Source organism: Limulus polyphemus, unplaced genomic scaffold, assembly GCF_000517525.1.
Source record: "Limulus polyphemus unplaced genomic scaffold, Limulus_polyphemus-2.1.2 Scaffold8849, whole genome shotgun sequence".
Classification (NCBI taxonomy): Eukaryota; Metazoa; Arthropoda; class Merostomata; order Xiphosura; family Limulidae; genus Limulus; species Limulus polyphemus.
In genome coordinates this window covers 12,945-27,304 of record NW_013674459.1, presented here as the reverse complement: position 1 = coordinate 27,304, position 14,360 = coordinate 12,945, and the positions used below count along the sequence as shown (strand labels likewise).

General features: G+C 32.8%; 1 protein-coding gene across 1 annotated transcript in view; it reads right to left on the bottom strand.

Moving 5' to 3' along the window:
• Positions 1-5,228: 5,228 nt before the first annotated feature.
• Positions 5,229-14,360, bottom strand: part of LOC111083274 (GTP-binding protein RAD-like) — a gene marked incomplete at its 5' end in the record, with an annotated part of 18,852 nt that continues 9,720 nt past the window's right edge. The window contains one exon of the mRNA XM_022379658.1: positions 5,229-7,092. Within this exon, the coding sequence (XP_022235366.1) occupies positions 6,812-7,092 (281 nt within the window). The remainder of the gene's footprint in view (positions 7,093-14,360) is intronic.

Here is a 14,360-nt window from a genome sequence, read left to right as displayed (position 1 = left end):
TATCTTGTTGATGAATTCTGTATAAAATACTGGTATACTAAAGATTGTTGTATTAGATAATCTTCTACTGGAAACTGTTGCAAGATCTTGTTGATGATTGCTGTATAAAATACTGGTATACTAAAGATTGTTGTATTAGACAGAGTTCTACTGGAAACTGTTGTAAGATCTTGTTGATTATTCCTGTATAAAATACTGGTATACTAAAGATTGTTGTATTAGTCAGTGTTCTACTGGAAACTGTTGTAATATCTTGTTGATTAATTCTGTATGAAATACTGGTATAGAAAAGATTTTTGTATTAGATAATCTTCTACTGGAAACTGTTGCAAGATCTTGTTGATGATTGCTGTATAAAATACTGGTATACTAAAAATTGTTGTATTAGACAGAGTTCTACTGGAAACTGTTGCAAGATCTTGTTGATGATTGCTGTATAAAATACTGGTATACTAAAGATTGTTGTATTAGTCAGTGTTCTACTGGAAACTGTTGTAATATCTTGTTGATTAATTCTGTATGAAATACTGGTATAGAAAATATTTTTGTATTAGATAATCTTCTACTGGAAACTGTTGCAAGATCTTGTTGATGATTGCTGTATAAAATACTGGTATACTAAAGATTGTTGTATTAGTCAGAGTTCTACTGGAAACTGTTTTAAGATCTTGTTGATGATTTCTGTATAAAATTCTGTTATACTAAAGATTTTTGTATTAGATAGAATTCTACTGGAAACTGTTGTATCCTCTTGTTGATTTTCCTGTATGAAATACTGGTATACTAAAGATTGTTGTATTAGGTAGAGTTCTACTGGAAACTGTTGCAAGATCTTGTTGATGATTGCTGTATAAAATACTGGTATACAAAAATTGTTGTATTAGACAGAGTTCTACTGGAAACTGTTGCAAGATCTTGTTGATGATTGCTGTATAAAATACTGTTATACTAAAGATTGTTGTATTAGACAGAGTTCTACTGGAAATTGTTGTAAGATCTTGTTGATTATTCCTGTATAAAATACTGTTATACTAAAGATTGTTGCATTAGACAGAGTTCTATTGGAAACTGTTTGAAGATCTTGTTAATTATTCCTGTATAAAATACTGGTATACTATAGGTTGTTGTATTAGACAGAGTTCTACTGGAAACTGTGATTAGATCTTGTTAATGAATGCTGTATGAAATACTGGTATAGAAAAGATTTTTGTATTAGATAATCTTCTACTGGAAACTGTTGCAAGATCTTGTTGATGATTGCTGTATAAAATACTGGTATACTATAGGTTGTTGTATTAGACAGAGTTCTACTGGAAACTGTTGTTAGATCTTGTTAATGAATGCTGTATAAAGTACTGGTATACTAAAGATTGTTGTATTAGACAGATCTACTGGAAACTGTTGTAAGATCTTGTCGATGATTTCTGTATAAAATACTGTTATACTAAAGATTGTTGTATTAGATAGATTTCTACTGGAAACTGTTATAAGAACTTGTTAATGATTCGTTTATAAAATACTGGTATACTAAAGATTGTTGTATTAGACAGAGTTAAACTGGAAACTGTTATAAGATCTTGTTGATGATTTCTGTATAAAATTCTCTTATACTAAAGATTGTTGTATTAGCCAGAGTTCTACTGGAAACTGTTGTAATATCTTGTTGATGATTTCTGTATAAAATACTGTTATACTAAAGATTGTTGTATTAGATAGAATTTTACTGGAAACTGTTGTAAGATCTTGTTGATGATTCCTGTATAAAATACTGGTATACTAAATATTGTTGTATTAGACAGAGTTCGATTGGAAACTGTCGTAAGATCTTGTTGATGATTTCTGTATAACATACTGTTATACTAAAAATTGTTGTATTAGCCAGAGTTCTACTGGAAACTGTTGTAATATCTTGTTGATTAATTCTGTATGAAATACTGGTATACAAAAGATTGTTGTATTAGATAATCTTCTACTGGAAACTGTTGCAAGATCTTTTTGATGATTGCTGCATATAATACTGGTATACTAAAGGTTGTTGTATTAGACAGAGTTCTACTGGAAACTTTTGTCAGATCTTGTTGATGAATGCTGTATAAAATACTGGTATACTAAAGATTGTTGTATTAGACAGATCTACTGGAAACTGTTGTAAGATCTTGTTGATGATTTCTGTATAAAATTCTGTTATACTAAAGATTGTTGTATTAGATAGAATTCTACTGGAAACTGTTGTATCCTCTTGTTGATCTTTTCTGTATGAAATACTGGTATACTAAAGATTGTTGTATTAGATAGAGTTCTACTGGAAACTGTTGCAAGATCTTGTTGATGATTGCTGTATAAAATACTGGTATACTAAAAAAGTGTTGTATTAGACAGAGTTCTACTGGTAACTGTTGTAAGATCTTGTTGATGATTGCTGTATAAAATACTGTTATACTAAAGATTGTTGTAATAGACAGAGTTCTACTGGAATATTTTGTTGATGATTGCTGTATAGAATACTTTTGTACTAAAGATTGTTGTGTTAGACAGAGTTCTACTGGAAGATTTTGTTGATGATTGCTGTATAAAATACTGGTATACTAAAGATTGTTGTATTAAACACAGTTCTACTAGAAACTGCTGTGTTGTTTTGCTGATAATTGCTGCATAATATGAGAGAATTCTGCTGACAACTGTTGTATTGTTCTTTTGATGATTGCTGTATAAAAGACTGTTACACCAATAACCTCGCCAGTTTCATAGGTAATCCTTGACGAAGTACCCCCTAATTTCTCCCCTCGCCAGATCATCGACTTTATCAAGATTTTTAAACCCAGAGTTTCCATCGACCCCTCCAAGACACAGATCTTTCGATGGGGTGGAATTTTCCTCCAACCCACAAGTCAAGGTAAATTTACCTACCTGTGTAGCCCATGGAACGCCTTTCCACGTGCTACATGTATTACCCCTAAAGCTAATATTAATCTCTTTTTTTTCTCAGAATCGTCGACTCTTCAATCACTCCAGCAGAAATCCAGCAGCCCATAGTAAAAGTCGCCAACACGAAACTCCACATAGTCCACCGAATTTGCTCCAGAACAACCGGCCAAACAACACATTTTATCAAAATTGTCACTAAAAGCTAAGTATATTCTAATTAATGGTTGTTTATTTCACTTTAGAGCCTAGAAACCCCACAGAAGAAACACCAGTCAACTTGCCTCACCATTAGTAGCATCTACCACAGAACAAAAATACTGTAAGCGAGTCACTCAAATACCACAAGTAATCACGCCGTCTTCCACAAACCAAGCGACTCAAACACAAGCCAATAGGAAAACTGCAACAACTGGTCAAGCCACCCAATCAGAAGATCCAGAATTTCAAGATTCAACTACCACGATTGACCCTACCACAACAGCCCATCAATGCACAGACCAAGAATCTAATCAAGATGAAAACCATCCAGAACGATTTACCACCAGAGCCCTCCACCTCCGCCCAAGACGATCCCATACAAATGACGTTCGCCTTCTGGAAGAACCACTCCTTCACCATAAACTGTCTTCGACCAGCAAATTATTTCAACGTCTTCAGACCACCGTCCGACATTGATGAAGCCGGCGCCGCCGACTATGACCTAGACTTTCCCTGTCTACATCAGATTTCAGCCAGCTACACACCTCTCCTCAAGCGTTAAACCTCTTGTTTCGAACCTTTATAGCCCATGACTTTCTTTTTTCCTTGCAGGCATCCTCGTGCACGGCCCAGGCATATTAATTCCGATCCTGGACCGTGAAAGTTGGTTTTCTCAACATTCAAGTCCCACGGTTTGAACTGATTTCCTAATCTAAAATAACGCCATCACCAAAGTCCAAAATTATTCATCTTCTCGTATTATTTAACTTAATTCCGCGACTGGGTTGAAGAAAAACAACAGTTTCTGACCGCCTCTGGATTTAAAACCAAAATACCTGCCGAGCGTTAGACGGTTTTTTCGTTCGAAAATGTTTTATTGCTGATTGCTGTATAAAATACTGTTGTACTAAATACTTTTGTATTAGAGAATTCTACTGGAAACTGTTCTTATGTTTCATTTTTATGGTTACTCTGAAAAACTCTGTTACAGTAAAGACTGCATTAGAGAGAGAATTCTACTGAAAACTGTTTCTATTGTTTTGCTGACATTTGCTGTATAAAATTATATTGTAGTAAAGATTTTTGTATTAGAGAGAGCTTTTCTGTAAATTATAGCATTGTTTTTTTATAATTATTGTATAAAACATTGTTAAACTAACCATTGTTGGATTAGAGAGAGTTCTACTGGAAACTGTTGTAGTTGTATTGATTTGTTAATGACTGTTGTATAAAATACTCTTGTAGTAAAGTTTTTTGTATTAGAGATTTCTACTGGAAACTGTTGTAGTTGTATTGTTTTGTTAATGACTGTTGTATAAAATACTCTTGTAGTAAAGATTTTTGTATTAGAGATTTCTACTGGAAACTGTTCTAATGTTTCTTTGATGATGGCTGTACAAAACATTGTTGTACTAGAGACTGTGTTATTACATAGTTTTATTGGAAACTGTTGTGTTTTTCTGTTGATGATTTCTGTATAAAATATTGTGGTAGTAAAGACTATTGTATTAGAGAATTTTACTTGAAATTGTTGTATTGTTTTGTTGATAATTACTGGATAAATTTCTGTTGTTGTTAAGGTTGTTTATTAGAGAAAGCTCTCCTGGAAACTCTTTCTGTATTTTTGTTGTTGATTGCTGTATAAAGTACTGTTGTACTATAGACTTTTTTATTGGAGAGAGTTATACTGGAAACTGTTGTATTGTTTTGTTTGCTGATGTAAAGGTTATTGTATTAGTGTGAATGCTACTGCAAAGTGTTGTATCGTTTTGTTGGTGATTGCTGTACGAACTACTGTTGTAGCAAAGATTGTTTTATTGAAGAATGTTGTTTAGGGAACCTTTTAGTGAAAGCCATTAAAATGAAGGATGTTGCATATAAAAGTACTATAGAGAATACTGCTTTACACAAGACTGCTTGATGAAAGCTATTGTACAGAAGACATGCTTTTAAGACTGTGGTATATACTGATTACTATTATACTGAATACTATCTTTTAGAGGAATATTATACTGAAAACTATTTGATTAGTGATTGTGATAAAGAAGAATATTCAATAAAAATGCTTTACTGATGACTGTTTTATAAATGACCATTATTCTTAGGATTGTTGTACTGAAAATTGAAATATTGACAACTGTCTTACTGATGGCTGTGGAAGAGAAGTATCAAAGACTTTTACTAAAGATTGTTGTACTGAAGATTGTGTTAAAACTTGTTGCACTGAATTTTGTTGCAGAGTATAATCTTGTATGAAGGTTACTGTTCCGAAAATGTTGTTTTTCATTGAATACTTTTGCAGAGAAGATGTTGTAATAAAAATTCTTTTATAGAAGACTGTCATTTTGAGGGTTTTTTTATATTGGTGTCTGATGTAGTGAGGATTCATGCACTGAAGATATTTCTACTATAAGGTGATACATAGAAGAATATTCTAATCATAACTGTTGTACTGAAGACCGTTGTTCTGAATATTTTTGACTCTGTGAGACTGCTGCACAAAAGATTGCTTTATAGAAGACCTGTACAATATTGTTATGTTGATGACTTTTGTAATGATAATTTTTGTATAGAAGGCTGTTGTATTGAAGATTCTTGTGTTAGTTGTATTAGTGACAGTTGCACTAAAGACTTCTGTTCTCAAGAATGTTGTGTAGATGACGTTTATTGTATCAAAGAATGTTGTGTAGAGGACGTTTATTGTATCAAAGAATGTTGTGTAGGTGACGTTTATTGTATCAAAGAATGTTGTGTAGAGGACGTTTATTGTATCAAAGAATGTTGTGTAGAGGACGTTTATTGTATCAAAGAATGTTGTGTAGCAGTTTATTGTATCAAATAGTGTTGTGTAGAGGACGTTTATTGTATCAAAGAATGATGTGTAGAAGTTTATTGTATCAAAGAATGTTGTGTAGCAGTTTATTGTATCAAAGAATGTTGTGTAGCAGTTTATTGTATCAAAGAATGTTGTGTAGAGGTTTATTGTATCAAAGAATGTTGTGTAGAGGTTTATTGTATCAAAGAATGTTATGTAGAGGTTTATTGTATCAAAGAATGTTGTGTAGATGTTTATTGTATCAAAGAATGTTATGTAGAGGTTTATTGTATCAAAGAATGTTGTGTAGAGGTTTATTGTATCAAAGAATATTATACAAGAATTATTGTACTAAAGGCAGTTGTTGTGATGAATTTTCTAGAATACTTGTACACACGATGTATAAAACAGTAACATTAGAATACTGTTGTACTCATGACTAATTGATTGAGGATTAAGTCGTAGTTCTGTTTGTGTTATTGTGAACCACATCCAAAGTGAATTTACATCACAAACACAATACTATGCCCATTGAGTAACTAACTTGATAACGTACAACTAAGAATATTGTAATAATAAATACTTATTTTCTCAGTTCTATATAATTCACCATTGTATTTTCATGTGATTTGCGTGTCATTATCTTTATATTTGCATTTTAAGTATAATGTTAAAGTTATTTGATTTGAAATTTTCTGATCGCACTATTAAGTTGATATCTTTATCATTATTTTTTATATTTTCAGTTTACATATATCGTTAAATGTAAAGTCATTTGTTTGAAAATTCTTATCGAACAACTTAATTATTATAACAGCTAACACCACACTAATAAATGTTCGAAGTAGAAATAAACCAATTAGAACACAACTATCAGACATGGAGGTTATCACATGACTTCGATCTGCAATTTCTTTTTCCTAACAGCTTGTTCAGCAGATCTTTCGCTCGCCGCCTGGTACCATACAGGGATCCTTTACTTCGAGATTTTCGCCTTCTGCTGGGTGGAGAAAAGTGGTTCAAGTCTTTCAGTTGCTGGATTTTAAGACGGATCTGTCTGACAATACCCACTAACAACTCATCTGTCATGTGACTGATTGCTGCTGAAGTCTCCATGAATTTACACTCGTAGGATATGGCTACAGACTTGCCCTCTGGAGAAAAGGAAAAAAATAATGTATTAAAATGTATGTATGTTTGTTTGTATTTAAGCACAAAACTACACAGTGGGCTATCTGTGCTCTGCCCACTACGGGTATCGAAACCTGGTTTTTAGCGTTTTAAGTCCGCAGGCATACTGCTGTGCCACTGTGGGGCATTTAAAATGTATGAAGGACAATGTTTGAGCGAAATGTTTGTAAAATATATATATATATATGTTTAAAATTGTACTATACGATTTTACCACAAGATGCATATAAATAGACGCCTATATGAAAACTAGTGTAACTGTGATTTCATTCTGAGAAAAGGTTATGAGTATCACAATCAGAAACATTTCATATATTAAATAATTTTAAGAAAGAAGTAATCATACTAACTATTATTTTTCACAGTAAAGATAGATTAAGCCTAGTTCATCGTTGATTATAACTTTTCTGCCGGTAATTAATTTTTTCTGACACATATTAATAAGATGGGTGTTCAGGAAGAAACCATTTTTGAACTTTAGCTAAACATAACAACACCGTAACCGGTGATTGATGATGTTAACAGGTCAAAATCCATTCGCTGCTAACGGCATTATATGGTATGCGTTTCCAAGATAAGTGACCTGCAACTAGTAACCTACAAAGTAAAATGACATCTACAAGGGACATTGTATTTGAACAACGTGCTATAATCAATGTTGTTCGTCGTTTAACGATGACAATTTAGAAGTTCTGATATATTCCTGACCTAGCACTATGCAAATTTCATCATTTTGATTTTCGCAAAAATGAACTGTGTGGATAGCACTTTCAGACAATTGATGTCTTGAAGGCAGCTGTAACCAATTGGATTTGTACATCATATAAGCAATTAAAATATTGGTATGATAAAGCTAAAAGAACAATGAAGAAAATACATCATACGTAACACTAACTATGCTTATTGGTGACAACTGGTGATCCTCGGCTCATTAATGTACGAATTTTAATAATAATCCTGGCTTAGTGGTAAACTTGAGGATTTATAACACTAAAATCCGAATTTTTGCCCCCATGATGGGTACAATGTAGACTGCTTTTTGGTTGGTTGCTTTTAAGCACAAGACTACATAATGGACTACATATGCTGTGTACATAAAGGGATCTAACTTCAGATTTCACCATAATAAGCACTGAAGTTTACTGTTGAGCCACTGAGGGTGTGCAGCTAGCTCATTGTGTAGATTTCGGTTTAAAGCAAAATATGGCTTACAGGAAACTACAATCTCACTATCTTACAAAGGTGCAAATTCGGAGAATTTGTATACATCTTCAGAAGATTATAACTGGTCGTGTGAAACAGTGAGATACAAGACCAAGAAACACTGCATCTCCTGTAAAATTTGGACGATCCTCCACTTGACGAAACTCAGCTGTATAGCTGGGACGGCATCACAGAATATATTTGTTTGTTTGGAATTTTGCGCAAAGCTACACGAGTGCTATCTGCGCTATCTGTCCCTAATTTAGCAGTGTAAGACTAGACGGAAAGGCAGCTAGTCATCACCACCCACCTTCAACTCTTAGGCTACTCTTTTACCAACGAATAGTGGGATTGATCGTCACCTTATAACGCCCCCACGGCTGAAAGGGTGACACAGAATATGTCCTGAGAACTTTTCTAGCTGTTTACAATGAGTCTGAGAAAGACAAAGTATCAATGCCTGAACAGCTAGACTGTTCAGAAGAATGGCGACATTTTCATCGTCAACCTATGGCATATTGTAGATGGAGATAAGCAACTAGCATTAACATTCCAATGATAAAATAATTTTGTACCCATTGCTTTCTGAGCACATTGGTGGAATTCTATAACGAAAAATGTTCATAATCATTCACAGTAGGTTTCACTTATGAATTATGTGATCATATTATGTCAAAGTAAGAGAAAAATGAAAAGATCTGAATATACATTCATTTTAGGTAATACGTATATATATACCGTCTAAGATGGAAATAGTCTTCAGCAGAGAAAGAAAGCAAACTCACAAACACTCAGTAATTACATGGAATTTCATTTTGTGAACATTTTTACATTTGCTATTGTCATTTCGGTATTATAGTTTAATTTCTAAATAGTAGCACAATGACAAAATGGGTCTTGATAGAATGCTTACTCACGGCCTACTATGTAGTTAACCCACTAATGAGTTAGTATTTGAGAATATGTTCATTCTTGGTGAATGTGAAGACTGATTCAAATTCAATTTAAACTTGAGAATTTGATGTCAAGCGGCTCCATAATATGTAAAGTTCTTTCATCATTGGCATAGTTTAATGTAGGGAAATCACTTATGGCTGGAATACAATCACGATCAAAGTGGCAAAAAGGAAAATGATACAATAGACCAGGCCAGTGGTTCTTAACTGTGGTCTTCGGCCCAAAAATGGGATATGACAAACTCCTTGGTGGGTCTTGGGACCAGTGTCATCTTAGTGAGTAATTATAATAATGAAATACAACAATAAAATACCATTTGCAGTGTGGAGTATTGATTTTGTGGGCAAAAACTTAAATATACCAAACTACTGTTTTTGAGAGTTGCAGCTTTTTTCTTTTACAGCGGCAGCATTGAATATCCTGTTTCAATATATTTTATACATGTACATCACTTTTTACGTGAAACAGTTTGAAGGTGCGTCTGTAAGAGGGAATTGAACTGTATCTGTATGAGAGTAGTTCAAACTTTAGGTTCAATTTTCAATGATTATTGCCTGATTTCTTGTTTGAAAATTCGAAGAATAAAGGGAAGGTGAAGATGATGGCTCTGCACAGTCTAAAGCTATTCCAAATAGTGAAACCGTGAAAAAATAAATCCCAGTTAGAAAATATGACTCTGTAGTTTGGGTTACCCTTTACCAGATCAAGAGAAGCCTCAATGTGTTATACATGTTGTGAAAGTTTTGTACATGAGAGATTAAAACCCTCCCATCTTGAGCAAAATTTTAAGCAGTAGCACAGTGAATTAAAAAAAAAAGAAAGCGGGTTTATCCAAAGAAAAAAACTGACAAGACAAATCTGTACTGGAAAAAGTTACAGCACAAAGAGAACAATGCTTAAAAGCATCTTACTTAGTTGCAATGAGAATTGCAAAGTGTTAAAAACAAAATACAAGAAAACTCTATTGGAGAGGATTTTATTTTTCTCTCAGCCCAAGATATGTGTTGGGAATTCCTAAGATAAAAAGTTGCTAAAACAATTAGGAAGTACATCTCTGTCAAAGAACATCATTAACAACTGGAACAGTGAAATGCGTAATAACATGAAAGACCAGCTTATTGAGGCAATTTGGGAAGGATGATAGTTTGCAGCTTGATGAATCAGCCAATCTAGCCAATTTAATACAGCATAGTTTATGTGTGGATCATTTCTAAAGGCAAACTAACTGAAGAACTTTCATTCTGTGAAGAATCAATAACGAGAATAACCAATGTTGTGGTCCATTATTTATCGAAGAATTTTAGAATCTATGATTATGTTACGACAGCGGAAGTTACGTGACGTTGCTGGCGCGTTGGCGCTGGTAGTGTGCGTGATGAGTTTCTCGAATGATAGGGGAAGTCCGAGTGTGTTCGAGATACCCTCTTCGTTAGTATATAAGTCTGGCAGAGGAAAGCCAGCGGGGGCGGAATATATGAATGAAGAGAGAGCAGTAATTACTTTGAGTTCCGTGTAATTTATGATTCTGTTAGTTTCGAGCTAGAGAGCCGTAAAGTGTGTGTTTTGCACTCGTTGAGAGCGAAATTATCGAGATTGTGAATCGCTGTGATTTATAGCGTGTATTATAAAAGTTGTTAAGTTTAAAGTGACGAGAAACGTACGGATTGTGGAACTACAGGGTACTAAAAGTTTGTATCGAGGAAGAATAAACTGGTTTAATCAAGAAAGGAGTTGTATAGCTGAAGATCCTCGGTAGGGATTTCTACCGGAAACAAACAAACAAGCAGATACGTAACAATTATGAAACAGCGTCATCAAATACCACAAAAAGTCTTTAATCTACAACCGTGAAACAGCACTATGAAATATTGGACCAAACCTCTAATTTATAATAAAGAAGGAGCACCATGAACTATTAGACGAAACCTAATGAAGAAACATCATCACGAAATAATAGATCAAGTTTTAACCAGTGAGGCTTTTAATTTTTAACAAAGAAACAACACCAAGAAATAATAAACCGAGCTTTTAGAATATACAATCAACAGCTTTATGAAACTCTAGAGCAAGCTTTTAGTCTATAACAAAGAAACAACTTTGTGAAATATTAGAACACACTTTTAATCTGTAATTGCGAAACAACATTACGAAATACTGGACCACGTTTTAAATCTATCACCGTTCAACAGCATTATGAAATAGAAACATGGGCTTAATTTTAATCAACAAAGATAAGCAACAACTTGAAATGCAAGACCAAGCCTTTATTTTATAACCGTGAAATAGAATTATTAGATATTGAAACAACTTTTTAATCTATAACCGCAAAACAGTATTATGAAACAGTAGATCCGATTTTTTTATGTATAACGAAGGAACAGCATCTAATGTAGATAAAAACCAGTTGTCTTTTGGTAACGCTCACTTTATCTGTATCGCTTAACAACAAAACCATAACCTAATATTATTGTCTTAAGTATGTGTAAAATACTTTAAACGTTCACGAAGACTGTCTTGAGTCTTACTTTTTCAGATCGTTTTACGTATTATTTTATGTATATAAAACGTAGACAATTAGACATTTTTTGGCTAGTTTTAAAAACATCTAAGTTAGAGGTTAGTGACCGTAATTCGTACGTTTTATTACTGCTTTCTTGGATAAAACATCATTTTTTCTTTCTCTCAAACGTATTCTTTTGAAATGAAATTTTTATTTTAGTTTATTTTATCTTTTTCAATTTCAAATATAATAATTAGAATTAAAATGATATCACTGGAAATGTTTTTATATAGTTCTTTATATTTTGAATAATGAAAATGTTAGGTGAAAAAACATGCATTTCTGATTTGTGAAAATTTTCATACTTTATTACAACATGAATAGAAAAATTAAATGCTAAAAACATTCGTAAATGTTGTATTATACAGCGAAAATTAAAATACTGAAAAACTTTTCCAAATTTTTTCTAACACGCTCTTTAAGATTAAAAATGACATGTAAATATTTTTGATATAGTCGTAACGTGGAGAATAAACTGAAAGTTGAAAATAGCAAATTAAACAAGATTTTCAAGTTTGATAAACAAACCTCGCTAAAGGAAGGGTTGGGGGGGGCAAATATTTCTTTTTTGTTTGTTTGAAGTTAAGCGTAAAGCTACACAATAGGCTATCTGTGCTCTGCCCACCACAGGTATCAGAACCCAGTTTCAAGCGTTGTAAGTCCGCAGACATACCGCTGTGCCACTGGGGGTCATTTTTTTTTTTTTATAAAACTCCAATCTGTTATTTTTTGACGGATCGTGCAGGGCGAATTATGAAATATTAAAACAAGTTTTTAATCTATGACGTGAAAAATCATTATAAATAGAAGAACATGGCTTTAATTTATACCAATGAAATGGCATCATGAAATGTTAAACGGAGTTTCTATTGTTATTGAAGAAATACGCATTATGAAATAGGGGAGAGGCCTTTCATGTTTAACCATGAAACAGCATTAAGAAATACTTGATCAAGCTTTTAATCTATAACCATATATCAGCATTATGAAATACTACAATTTTAATTTATGACCATCATGAACAATTTGACAAAGATTTTAATCTATGACTTGAACAGCAAATACTAGAACAAACCTCTAGTTTATAACGAAAAACAGTATTATGAAAGATTAAACCAGGCTTTTCAACTTAAACCAAGAAATAGTATCACGAAATGTTTTGAATCTCTGAGCAAGAAACTGCATTATGAAATAGTAAACGAGGCTTTTATTCTATAGCCATAAAAAATACTTGACCAGGTTTTTAATCAATAACCGTCAAATACCATTACAAAATAGTATGTCAGGCTTTTAATCTGTGATTAAGAAACAGGATCATCAAACACCAAAACAAACCTTTAAGCTATAACTGTGAAAAGTATCATGAAATACTAGACTTAGATTTTAATTTTTAACCAAAAACAGCATTGTGGAATACTAGGTCAAGTTTTCAATTTATAATGAAGACACATCATTCGAAATACTACACCAAGGGTTTAATCAATAACATGTATCAACAATATGAAATATTAAAAGTATATTTTAAATTATATGCGAAAACTGCATTATGAAATGCTACACCAAGCTTTTCATGTATAACCAATGAAGACCATTATGAAATGTAGACCAAGCTTCTATCATGTAATAGTGAAACTGAATTATGAAATAGAAGACGTGGCTTTTTACCCACAACCATAAAAGAGCCGGATTCTTTACAGTAAGGTCCTGTGACTTATTGGTGATAAATTTTAACAATAAACAGACAAGCACACTGTCTTCTTGCTTTAAAATAATATATTAAAACAAATCAAACGTATATACAAATGTTCGTTACACTTTTGATTATCATAGTTGTATCCAGAGCTTTATATAATTGTATCTCTTTCGTCAAGTCCATACAGGCTAGTTCAGTTACTTTAGAACACGATTTGACAAGACGAATGATTTCTCCTGCTCTGTTATTATAATACAGTCTGTAATAATTTCACTTTAAAAAATCGCCACTATATGCTCTTTATGGCTGAATTCACAATCGCACAGTCTAGTTCTATCTTTCGAACTACATTTTCGACGCGTATTTATACTCCGACAGAGGTCACTATTAAACATTGTGATGCAATAATACTCAATTAAAACAACAAGAAAAACTCAAAAGGTTCTAGTACTATCACGCAATAATATAACAATCACCAGTTCATAACTATTGTACTACACAACGTATGATTCGTAAACAGTTACATAAACAAACCTGCGACAAACTATCACTTCTATAAATAACAAAATTTAACACTTGCATTAAATTTAAACTTAAACAGTCGTGTATATCTAACAAAGAACACCATGAAATACTAGACCAAGCCTTTAAACTATAAACAAGAAAAAGCTTAATGAAATAATAGACCAAGCTTTTAATCTTTAACCATGAAATAGCATTATAAAATATTACATCACAGTTTTTTCGCCCTTTCAGCCGTGGGGGCATTATAATGTGACGATCAATCCCACTATTCGTTGGTAAAAGGGTAGCCCAAG